General features: G+C 29.3%; 1 protein-coding gene across 1 annotated transcript; it reads left to right on the top strand.

Moving 5' to 3' along the window:
* On the top strand, window positions 8,234–13,583 carry LOC109358320 (probable protein S-acyltransferase 1). Its single transcript, XM_019602483.1, has 6 exons — window positions 8,234–8,749; window positions 9,809–9,991; window positions 10,395–10,703; window positions 11,546–11,761; window positions 12,098–12,704; window positions 13,138–13,583. Exons 1-5 carry the CDS (start codon window positions 8,606–8,608, stop codon window positions 12,671–12,673), a joined length of 1,428 nt encoding a protein of 475 aa, XP_019458028.1. The 5' UTR covers window positions 8,234–8,605; the 3' UTR covers window positions 12,674–12,704; window positions 13,138–13,583.

Genomic DNA, 13,899 nt, shown 5'->3' on the forward strand with positions numbered 1-13,899 from the left:
GATGATCTCTAACAACCCCTCTTTGCAATCTGGATCAATGAGAGGGATGCCTAGAAAGTGTTTGTTACGACACCGTCCTGTTATGGACTGTTCCTATGGAACTTGTTGATCAATTGGATCGTGAAATGCTTTTTGGTGCATACAAAGTGGCTTGGTATGGGACCTGTACTCTTGATTTATTTCCGACTAGGTTATTGGGAGGATATTGGTGTAAGGTGGATGATCATGACATAGCATACATATATTGCATTTGTGGAAGTGGATTCCCACATTTGAGTTACAAACATCATGCATCATTAACTTTATGCACATATTATTAATTATGGTTATGATAGTTGTTTATGAGATCTATGTTGATACATTACTGTTTATATTGATAAATGGTGGATTATGATGTCTGTTATAAATAATATATGTGTATGTTATTATTTGGGGGTATGATCTCCACTTATGTGTTATTTAATTATAGTCATGATATCTCGTCGGTGAATTATATATTGATAAATGGTGAATCATGATATTGTTTGAGAATAAGTGTTGTTTACATTACATAGGTTGATTAGATAATTGTTTATGAGAACAATTGATGAGTTTGGTTATATTACTCATGTGGATTGGATAATTGTTTAAGAGGACAACTGATGAGTTATAATGTGATATGTTATATATATATGAACTACTTTTCATATCAGATATTTTGAGTAAGTCCACGCCGTCAATGAATTTACGTTCATTGGATGTCTTACTCTCTCTGTTGTATTGTTCTTGTTTTGTATATAATTGCTATGTAGATGGCCAACAACAGTACTCACGTTCGAGGTTATCACTTCACGATGTCCCCGATGGGACAATGGGCTAGTGACAGGCACATATATACATACACAGGCCCCTGCGGTTTGTCGTTGCACATGGTGTGCAACGGGTCATCAATGATGATCCGTCACCCCGACACCTACATTGACGCTTCCTTCACCTTGCCGCCAAAGAGGCAGATGTCTTCAGAGATTGGACTTCGATACTCGCCAGTCAGGAGTGATGGCGATGTTCTCTCCCATGATCATAGGACGTAGCCAGATTGTTTGGATGCTCCCTCATCCAGTAGAGCCAAGCGGAGCAGTGGTCTTGGAGGAGGTCCCTACAAGAAGGCTCCAGTTTTGAGAATGTCACCCCCTCCGAATTATGCTGCTGAGTTATGGCATAATGAAGTTGAGAAAGATGAGGAGGAGGACGAGGTCGTTGAGCTCGTCAATGTAGAGAGCTCGGTGGAGGTGGTCGACCTCGTGTATGACTCGGAAGAGGAAGAGGACCCGAGTGAGGGGTCCAACATTCGTAGAATCTTTGAGTCAGCTTGTGGGCCAGTCGTTGTCCCCTTTTTGTTTTTGGTGGGGGCTGCGTTTCTTTGGATTTTGTATATGTTAGTGGCGATGTAGTTATCGCCTTTACTAACCTAGTCCGTATGAACTGACTATGATTTAACCCATTATATATATCTATGAAGATGTATATTCAGAAAATGTTGTATCATTTCAGTTACCGTTAGGAAATCGGTTTTGATTTCCGCATTATATGTTACTTAAAGTGATGTCCCGGAAAAGAAAGATTTTTAAAAGGAAACAATTTTATGTCACCAATTCAAAAGAAAAAATTTTACTCACTTTTCCGCGTAATAAATAAAGAGTATTTTCGGGGCGTTACACTATTTTTATCAAATACTTTCAATTTAATCAATTAACTTATTATTCATAAGTTTTGAAAGGAATATGTATAATTTTTTTGGTACAATAGCTGTTTTGTTTTTGGAAAAAAAAAATATGTATCAGTATTTCCCCTACATTTATCTTGATCCCCTAATATAGACGCTACACATAATTGTCTTCCAATAACCATAATCATTAGTGTCCATCTTTTATTAGGGAGTCTTAAGGTGGTTAAGGTGAATGACTTAAGAGTAAAGTGAGTGATAAGGAAGTTGAGAGTTTAAATCTCACTAACCATAAAATACTAACATTTGCTTATAATAAAATAAAGTTGTTAAATTTATACACATCAGAATTCAGTTTTTGGCATAATTCATGAACCAAACCAAATAGAAAACATGATTTGGTTTAATTTGGTTAATATTGAAATTCTAGGACTCAAACCAAAATGAACTGGCCATGAATGATTTGGTTCGATTTGGTTACACTGCTTATTTTTTTAAATCATACGGTATTTTAAATTATATTCTATAAGATAATGTTTGTCCATTTGAACTACCATTTTAGCGAATAATGCATATTCATACTCTGAAGCTTAAAACACAATGCATATCCATAATTGCAGAACACAAATTAAAAAAAGCCATTTCCACAAATTTGATAAAAGTCTATTACAATGAAAATAATAAAATAGTTTAAAATACCAACACATATATGTAGCTGAAACCTTTTTGAGCAAAATCTTCAAGATTTTGTGCTAATAAAAGGGGACCTTAATTATTAATATATTTGGTAGGTGCATTATTGATTATAAGTTACACTAATTATTAATATATTTGGCTTATGTACTTTATAATATGAGTGTATACCAATTATAAACATGTTAAACATTTATGCTTCATAATATTAAGTAATAGGAAAAAGTTATATAATATATCAATTAAATGTCTACTTCTTCATGAGTTAAGAAAACTTATGAACATATTTATTCTAGAAAAAAAATTCTTAACTTTCCGCAAGAACAAAATCACACATGTTATTATAACTTTAAAAATAAATCCAATTTTTATAACTACAAGACAAATACAAAACTAATTAGGAATAAATACAACTTTTATACAATATATCAATAAAATAACAATACATTTAAATTAGTCAAACTCTAAATCTAAAACATCTCTTACAAATTAGGAATAAATACAACTTTTATACAATATATCAATAAAATAACAATACATTTAAATTAGTCAAACTCTAAATCTAAAACATCTCTTACAAATAGTCAAGGGAACATTTCAGTTTTTTTAACTATTCCTTTGAGCTTGATAATGTTGGAATATAATGTGTGTCAAGAAACCATTTTGTTGGAAAGATAAGAATGAAATGATAAATTTTAACTATGAAAGGAAGATGTTCACTAACTATTAGGAGTTATTAAAATCAATAAATTTGCGCTATTTATTAAGAGAATATAATAAGAAATTTGATATATTTTTCTATAAATTAATTAAAAAAAATTCCTTCCGAAATGTGACATATGTTACAATTTGTTTTAGAATTATATTTTATGAGATATATTATTTTTCTTATAGTATAAAAGAAATTATAGAATAATTTTGTAATAATATTTATGACTTGTATAGTATAAATTCACACCTAAGTAATGGGAGAGTCACTAAAATGATTTTGCATCAATGAAATCAGATTTTATTTAATACAAGTGAAAAACGGTTGATAATTTCAAAGAAAGTGAGGAATAAACTGACTAATTTGCATCAAAATGAAGAATAATAGGAGAAAAATAAAAATTATATATTTAATAATTATATATATATATATAGTAATAAGAGTCAAAGATTTGTAGTAATATAACATTCTATAATAAGTTATTAGTATAAAAAGTTCTTTTAGATTTACAATACAGATAATCTAACAAAAGATTTAATCATTTAATGTTCCACCAAAAAGCAATAAAGGACAATGACAATACATATTAAAATTAAAATGATATATGCTTGATTTCCCTTAAGCAAGTTCTCAATTCGAGTATTGTGAATGAAAAAATATCCGTTTAAAAATTTAGCTCCACATACCTATGAATGTTTCCGACTTGAATAAGATTGACTTAAGTGCGAAAATATTTATATGAAACAAAAAATAATATTAAAATACAAAAGAACGCGGTCGGAGGACATGTTGGATTTGGGACATGGGAGGATGAAAGGGATTAGAGGCACAAACTGCTGCACCACTCAAATAAAGAAAGAAGAAATATTGTCATCAATTAACAAATCTTAATTGAAATAATATGATTGGTTTTATTCAATTCATTATTAAATTTAGAGAATGATTCACTAAAAAGAATCTTAGACTTTTTCTACGAGGGGGACACACTAAGGTTAGTTTTTTAATTTTGATACTACTAATAATATTTGTTTACCTTTTTAATAATGAACTAATCTCTTTTAGGTTTCGTGGTTAACCATTACAACAAGTGTCGCTTTCAGGAATTAAAACATTTTTCTAGTGTTTGGTACAAGAGAAAAATGAAATGTAATGAAGAGAAATATGTTTTCTTCTCTTTGGTTTTTTTGGTTAGATAAAAAATAAGAAGAGATAAATAATACAATTTTTAAATATAAAAATATCATTGAAAATAATATAAGATAAAATATATTGATTTTTGATAGTTAGTAAAAAAATAATATATTTAAATATTATGATATATATTATTTTAACTATTAGTTTTTAATTATAGAAAAAATATATGTATTGACAATGTATGAGTTTATATATTGTCACTGTGTTATCCGTTATTCATGTTTTAATTTTTAAATTATTGATTCTTCACAAAAATTAATACAAATGAATGGTAGATAATATATTGATTATATATATACACATATATTTATATTGACAATTATTGTAGGATATTATTGCTATATTGTATAAAGTTTATCTTTCTTTTCTCACTTTATTTTCATAAGTGAAGAGAAAGAATTTTTGTACACCCACCCATTTTCTACTCTCTTCCCTTTTAATCAAATAGAGAAACTTTTCATTTTTGTCTCTTTCATTTCTCTCTCTTCTAACTCTAGCAATCCAAACAAAGGGTAGTTGTGGAATGAAGACAAGGTAGGTGAGAGGAATAGTTACTCTGTCCAAACTCGCAAGTACTGAACCAATTTTAAAGTTTAGTTTTACATTTATATATTTTTATAATAATATATATATTATTATTAAATGATGTATTATTACAATAATGTATATATAATAAATTTATTACCATTGTTAAATCATAAAGCTTATTATGAAATAATAATAATAAATAATATATAATTTTAAAGTAGTATATTATTATAATATATAAAATATTTAATTAAAAAATAAATTTATAATTATGCGGGTACTTGCAACAGAGCAATTAGCATGATCCTTATACCACCCATAAATTATTATTATAGATATTTATAAGTTAGTATTTTTGTCATCTCCGTTACTATGCCTTAAAAATATAATTAAATATAAATGTTAAAATGTATTAGACAATAACATAAGCTATTTTCTACCATTACTTTTATTAAACAAAACAATTCTTTAAAACAGTTAAATCATCTATCAACAAACTTGCTTCTAAGTGATATAGGTTAGATTTTTCTCAAGCTAGATCTGGAGTTCAAGTTTAATTTGTAAATAAAACTTCGTAGTAGAAAAGCTAGCCACATCATGTTATGAATGTTCCTTATTCAAATAAGATTATTTCATATGATATTTTTGGTAATATTTTTTTTTCGAATCTATATCAAACATATTCTTAATTTATATCCAAGTTGAAGACTACCCAAAAAAAGAGAAATCATGTGGTTTTTTTTGTGGTGTAACTTTCACAATGTATGAAGGATAGCTCTCATTTTCCTATATTTAGGACTCCACCATAAATCACACGTGTATCTTCTTTCTAGTATATCCTCTTAATTAATTAATTAATACGTTTCTTAAACCAAAACTAATCATTTTTATACTAAATTTACGACAATTATTTGTTAATAGAAAAAATTTACTTGGAATGTTTTTGAACACTCAATCTACAATTTAAACTTTAAAACCATATACTAATATTAAGCACATGTAAACGGTTTCTATATCTTGCTCATACAAATATAATATAATATATTTACGAAAATAAATAAAATATATTTTCATCGGAAATATATATATATATATATATATATATATATATATATATATATATATATATATATATATATATATATATATGACAATTTTATTATTTATTAAATCGCTAAATTTTATTTTGAAATAGTAATAATAAAATAATATATAATTTTAAAGTAGTATATTTATACAAACTTTATAAAGTCAAAATATGACTAAAAATAATTATGTAATTGAATAAGCATAATTTATATATTTCAAAATTGCTCTCTTTAAAATATGTGCAACTGCAATGTTTTTACAACTTTTGAATCTATAAAGTATGAATGATAAATTAATATTTCAATGCAAAAGCATAACATATAATGTTATAAGTTAATAATACTATAACAACAATCATTTTTTTTTGGGGTACATACAACCATATTTGATTAAACACAATAAACCTTTTTAGTGTTACAAAGAATACATATTAATACATAATGCTAAGCTATAATGTATATATAATTATATAATTGAATGTTGATGGAATATGTGAAAACATGGTCATAAAAGGGCTGAAATAGAATAAAGAGTTTACCATATGTCATCAATGTAATTTTTTATACTATTGATACTTCATCTAACATTCATATATGAATATTTAAGAGTTAATAATCATCATATAGATGACATACTTGAAATGTAAAAAAATCTTCTCGTAATGAGAAAATAGTAAATATTACATTTTAAATATAATAAGTTTATTTCAATAATTATACCATAATTATATACTTCACCTACAAAGACAATTGTGAGAGTGATTCAATTATTTGAATGTTTAATTTTTAAAAATTAAAATTGAACAATTACTTAATCTAATGTATTCAACTAAAAATTTCAATATATAACACAAAATTTAAAAATTTATAAACTGTACATTACAAACAGTGAGAAAACAGGTTGACAAGTATAACCTATCTATCAACATGCTAGTAATTATAATATATAAAATATTTAATTAAAATAAAATTTTAATTATGTAGATACTCTCGAAGTGGATATTATGATTCTTATATCCACATAAATATTTATAAGTTGGATATTTTTATCATCCCTTGAAAATAATAATATATAAACGTTAAAATGTGTTAGATAATAACATAAGCTATTTTTTATTAAACAAAATAATTTTTTTGAAAATGAATTCTATAAAACAATTAAATCATCTATCAACAGAGTTGCTTCGAGTGATACAGCTAGATCTTAAGTTCTAATTTTGTGAATGAAAATTCTTAGTAGAAAAGTTAGTCTCTCATCATATTATCAATGATTCTGAGTTAAATAAGATTGTCTCATATGATATTTTAGCAATATTATTCTTAAAGTAAAACGAACGAATTTTATACTAAATTTATAACAATTATTGTTAATGGAAAAATATTACGTGGATTGAGTTTGAATGCTCAATCTACAAATTTAACATGTACAAAAAAAACTACAATTTTAACGTTAAAACTATATTACTAATAATAATCACAAATAAACAGTTTCTATATGTTGCTCAAAAATAGAATATATTCTCGAAATAAAATAAAAGATATTTTAACGCTAAAAAACTAAATTTTAATACAGCATTATATTGGCAACAGAAAAAAAGCATTTAGAACATTTTTGTAAAACTATGATGATAAATATAATAATAACTTAGTGTAATGTATGCATTGTGTGTGTAAAAATTTATAAACATTCATTACATCATGTATCATTTATTTGAATTACTTTTTAAGAATTAATAATAATTATTAAATATAAGTACTGGATATACAATAATAATATATAAAATTTATAGATCATATATATTTTTTTAACAATTTTAGATTCTTCCCTTGTTAATGCGTGTTTTTTTAATATTTTACGTAAGATGATGAGTTGTATCTTTTTGACTTTTTGAAAATCAGTGTATGCATGTCTACAAATGATGTTTTTCCAATAAAATTAGTTGTCTTAAACTTTAATTAATCCTACAAGATTCCAAATATCAATCAAGTTAGTTGTTATAACATTTTTATCAATATTTAATTATTCCTTATAACAATTTTTTAGAACAGTTGAATTTTATTTTTCTTGAAAATAAATTCATACATATAACAAATAATTTATTAATACAGTAGTGTAAGATATTATTAGATCTTAAGTTAATTCAAAATGTCAAAATTTTAATTCAAGTAAATAATATTTATTAGAAAAAATAATCATACCGCTCAAAAGAAATTATTTATGTGTCTATCGAACTAAGGGTGCTCTTGATTATTCGATACTAAAATAAATTGCAGAGAAATGAAAAACAGATAGCATTGATGGCATAACTAAGAAGAGAGATTAGGCGCGTAAAAGCCGCAAACAATTGCAAGATTGGTCCCCAAGAGTCCCAAAGCTGTCACCACTTTGGATTCTAAGCAGAGAGAGAGAAGAAAAAAACATAGAGAGAGAGAAGAAATAGAATATTATTAAGAAAATTTCCAAAACTTTAAGGATTTGGTGTTACAATATCTTCTTCATTCTCCTATATTGCTGTGTGATACCAACAATTAAAAACATAATCTTTTTCTTCTCTCTCTTCTGCATTGTCCCTTTCAAGTTCAAAAGGGGCGTAATTGAACAAACCCCAGAAGGAAAGTTTAGATTTTTAAGAGGATTCTGGGTTCAACTTCTTCTGGGGTTGATATTATTATAAGGGATGGGTTTTGTGAATGTTAGTGGCCAATTTTGGTGAAAAGGGTGTTGGTGGTGCCATGGTTGGAGACAGAAATTTGCATATGGGGTCTCCTTCTTCTGGTAACATAGCCCATGACATGAAACAAATAAGACTCTATCAAGTGTGGAAGGGAGGAAATGTAAGTTTTTTCTTCTTTTAGGTGGTTGAATTTATAATCATTGGGTTTTGTTATCATGAGTCACAATTGGGTTTTGCTTATAATGATGGTGATTACATGTTTGGTTAGAGTTTAATCTCTTTATGATCTAATTAGTTCTCTTTGATTAAGGAGTTGTTTAATGGGTACATTCGCGATTAATGGTTAATTCGCTAAAGGTTTGTTTGTGAGCTGGATTTTTTAGAGGAAATAAGGGGAATGGAAGTCTTGAGAACACTTCTGAGATACTCTGAAACCTTCTTCCCTTTCCTTTCATTTCTCCTCCAAAAGTCAACTTGCAAACAAACTCTAAGTGTCAACCATTTAGTACATGTGATTGATTATTTCGGATTTATACATCACTAACTAGATGTGATGGTGGTTTAAAAAGTAGTCTTAGATGATAATTTTTGTTCTTATAATGTGGATTACATTGTTGTCAGAATTTAATCTCGGTTTGAACTGTTTATGATTTCTTTCCCTTTTTTTGATTCTGCTGTACTGAAAAATAAGATTTTAGGCCCCCCTTTCTCTCATTATACTTTTCTCCTTGTGAGTTTTCATCTGTTGTTATCAGGGTAAGGTTGTTTCAACTTTCAAATTGAATTTTGCTTTCACAATTCACTGCAGAGTTGATATGTCCATGTGCGATGATTGCTTAGTTATGTTGGGAGTCAATAACGTGTTTATATTGTCACAGATGCTTGGCTATTCTTGCATAACTTCTTTCCCTTATTCTCATTCTGCTGTTATGATGTGTAAATGCGTAATGATTTTGTAGTGTAAAGCTGCTTAGGTTCCAGTGCCACTTTACTTGGAAGACATTTCTTATGGTCAAAATTTCATTTGATAGCTAAATTTTGCATGGTTGTGGATTTTTTAAGCTTTTAAATGTCTATCATCTGAAGATATTTAAAGTGTAGTATTGGGTTGAATATAAGCAACCTCTATTATTGAGGTATGATTAGATATATAGAAGCGATGATAAGCATGTTATACTTTGCTAATTCTGTTTTTTTCTTCATCTTTGCCTTCTTTCAGAAATTTTTCTGTGGTGGGAGGCTGATTTTTGGTCCTGATGTAGCATCCCTTTTTCTTACGATATTCCTAATTGCCGGTCCAGCATTTGCATTTTGTCTCAAAATATATCTTAAAATCAGGGATGGAAGTGATGATGCAAATTGCTATCCTGTATTGGCTGTTGGTTTAATTCTCACTGCATTGGTAAATATTCTTCACAGTCTTGTCCTTAGAGTAAAAGCTTTTAAGTTTCCGAGAAACTAGTCTTCAACCCTTGCACTCTTTCCATCATTTACCTTCTACTTATACTCTGCTCTCTTTCATTTACCCTTTTCCAGTTATAAAAACTAAAAGCTAAATTTTCTGTATGCATAACTTCACACACGGGGTTATCTAATGCGTATATAAGATATCATCATGATAATACGACAGTAAGAAATGTTTTCTGGACTACAACGTCAGTTTAGTACCATGCATCAACTTTGTTTTTTGTAATTAAAAAAGGAACATTTCTCCACAAAAAAAGTCATTTTTTTCTTATGGCTTATGATGTGAGCTCCTTTCTTATTTTGAAAGTAAAAGCTGATATGTCAGACAACTCGTGTAGGATTTAATATTCCTCCTCTTGACGTCTGGGAGAGATCCTGGAATTGTTCCGAGAAATTCAAAACCTCCTGAATTTGATGACGCATTTGACATGACTACCCCTTCCATGGAGTGGATTAATGGCACAACCCCTCATCTCAAACTACCCCGAACAAAAGATGTAATTGTTAATGGCCACAGTGTGAAAGTGAAGTTCTGTGATACATGCTTGCTTTATCGCCCGCCCCGTACTTCTCATTGTTCCATATGCAACAACTGTGTCCAGAAATTTGATCATCACTGTCCCTGGGTTGGTCAGTGTATTGGAATGGTAAGCTCACTTTACTGCAAAAAATCAAGTTTAGAAACATTCAGGAGATATTATCCCAAAAAAATCATTTATATGTTACTTAGGAATCAATTATAAAGAACTATAGAGTAAAATCGGAAATAGACACTGTTGAATGTTGATCTTCTAAATCTATTTCATGAAATACCATTTGCTCAGTGAGAGTAGTGTTTTTTGTCATGAAGTGCAGTGAGGAAGCTATTAGCAGGTTCCATGCATTTAATTACTTGACTGTATAATTTCCTTATAAACTTTTCTAACTGATCTAATCAAATGACACTAAAACCTTGCAATTGAAGGATCATTGATTGTGTGACAAAAATGTTTGATTTATTTTATATACAAGAAAATTATGAGAACCTCTAGGCTCTGCATACTGTTCCTTATCGAAAAGTTGTCTGAATTTAGTGGTGGTTAGCTTAAATCAAATAGCATATTACCCAAGTATCATGTCATGTAATGGCTGCATATATATATATATATATATATATATATCCTAGACCCTGCTAGGTGAGAGTCTCGTGTACTAGGCCACACAATTAGGTTGTATGATGATCATTTGTGAATAGGTCTTACTGCACTTAACTCCCTCCCACCCTTTTTGTTATAGTGATGATGGGAGAGAGTAGAAGACCCGGTTTAAATGTGTCTTCTTCATAGAGATCCCTTCGAGTTGGCTTAATCAGTCAGAAATATTTGTATGGAAAAAAAGAAGATATTTAATATGAATTGTTTGTTTTAGTAACATCACAGTATTCTCCTTCTCATTTCATTTCTTAGTTCTTTCAAGTACTAATAGTTTCTTTCATGTGATATGATTGCAGCGAAACTATCGATTCTTCTTCATGTTTATTTCAACATCAACCATTTTGTGCACATACGTGTTCGTGTTTTCTTGGATCAGTCTTGCCAAGCATGGCATTTTGAAGACAATGGCACATGATTATGTATCAGATTTTCTCATAATATATTGCTTCTTAGCTGTCTGGTTTGTTGGTGGCCTCACAGCTTTCCATTTCTATCTCATTTGTTCAAACCAGGTAATATTTTAATTCTCAGAGTGTGACGTTTCAACTTGTTTTTTATTCTTGATTTATCTCAAATACATGCTTCAGGTGTTTCTCTCTCTTGGCCTCCTCCTGTGGTATTATTTAAAATTTTATGTGGTGGACTTTACCGAATAATAAAATTATTATGTTTTGTATTGTTCTAGTGCTAGATGCATAGGTTTTAATGAAAGATTAATTGTTCTTTTTGCAATGCCCGTAGGAAGTTCAAAAAACTGCTTCTATGCTTAGATTGTTCTGTTCAGATACTAGACTATTGTTTATTAGTTCAAGCTTACTTATATACTTTTAACTTTTTTTGTCATGCAGACGACTTATGAGAACTTCCGATACCAATATGATAAGAAGAGGAACCCATACAATAAGGGAACACTGCGAAATATTGGTGAAACATTTTTTTCCAGTATTCCGGTGTCGATGCATAATTTCCGATCATTTGTGGTGGAAGATGAACATACAACCGTCGAGTCCATGACTCCAAATATTATGGATGGAATGTTGTCCTCGAAGGAAAAAATTGACATTGAAATGGGATCTATGCGTGCAGAAGATGGTGGCGTGCCAATTCCTAAACTTTTGCAAAATTTTGATTTTGATAGTTTTGAGCATGGTATGAAGTTTGCAGATGAGGAGGAACAATTTGTAGATGAGGAGGGACAACCTTCTTTTGATCCATTATATAGTATTGAGGATGACATAAAAGATTCCGCCCGAACTTCTGTTGCTACAGTTTTAAATTTCCATAGCATAACTGAAGATGGAAAGAAAGAGACTCTGCAAAGCTCCAATGATGGAGCCAATGTCGGGGAACCTTCCGAAAGACCTAGTAATGCTGATCGAACAAATGCAATTGAAGAATCTGATCATAGGAACAGATCATCTTAAGCCAGAATGCCAGCTTTTTTTTAATGCAGAGAGGTTTTCTTCTAACTTTTTATCCATTCCTTGAAATTTTTGGGCATTTCCTCTCTGGAATCTTTGGACCTATAAAACTGATCTTTTGTTTAAACATTACACCTTCTTAAGTTTCAAGATTTTCTATGATGTGCGCTTACTTTGACTTAAATCTTATGTAACATAACTCTAAATATGCAGAAAGTAAACCCTCAATTCAATCCTCGAAAGTTTATCCTGTCCCCAAATATGTTCTTTAAACACCAATGAAGTCCTTAAGAGATTCAAAACACTAGTAAACTTAAGGACTTAATTGGTGACTTAAGTCCCTAAAAAACAAACATGATGGCATTTTAAACCTTGTAAGGACTTAACATAACGACAAAAAAACATTGAAGGTCCTATTGATTGTAGTTTCATTCTTTAATTTTTTTGTCGATTCGTCTTCTTTTCAGGTTTGCTGCAGTTCCACTCATTGATTGCCTTGTTTGTTTGCCTCGAAGTAGATAAAAAGGATAGTTTGCTTCCATAGTTGCAGCAGCAATTAGTAGCTTGTAAGAGTTTTCGATACACAGAACTCATGCAAGTTCATTGATGCTACTATTCATGCTGGAAATGATGGAGAAACTGATCTTGCACTACTTCTCTATCATTTTAGTGTAAAAAAGTATGGCAAGTGTTTTGTTGTAAGCTGTAAATGCCACTAGCATTCAAAATAATACAGAAAGATTGTTTGGATAAGTTTATTATAGGCACCATGTTAGGTGTGCCTATTTCTTCCTTTTGGTCCTTCGTTAAGATCTTAGATTGAATGATTTTTTTAATTTACCATTAGAAATTAGTTTTTATGTAAGTAATACATTGATTTGTGTATTTAAGATGCAATATATCTTTTCCTCTACTTAGGTCCTTGCTAGAAGGTTGAATTCATAAAGGAAGAAAGTTAAAGTGATATATCCCTTACAAAATTTGTTGAGGGAAAGTACCACTTAAATTGAAGTTAAGGATAGGATTATAGAGAATAGAAAAGACATTTTAGTTTCACATAATGGAACGTTTGCAAGTTGAGTTTTGGAGGGGAAAGAAATAAAAAAGAATACTTTAGAGTCATCTTATAAATATATTTCATAGCTCTCATGATTTTCCTTTCACTAACTTTCCCTCTAAAACTGATCTTACAAAAGAACCTTTAAGGGAAAAAACATCTCATATTGATT

Source organism: Lupinus angustifolius, chromosome LG10 (assembly GCF_001865875.1).
Source record: "Lupinus angustifolius cultivar Tanjil chromosome LG10, LupAngTanjil_v1.0, whole genome shotgun sequence".
Classification (NCBI taxonomy): Eukaryota; Viridiplantae; Streptophyta; class Magnoliopsida; order Fabales; family Fabaceae; genus Lupinus; species Lupinus angustifolius.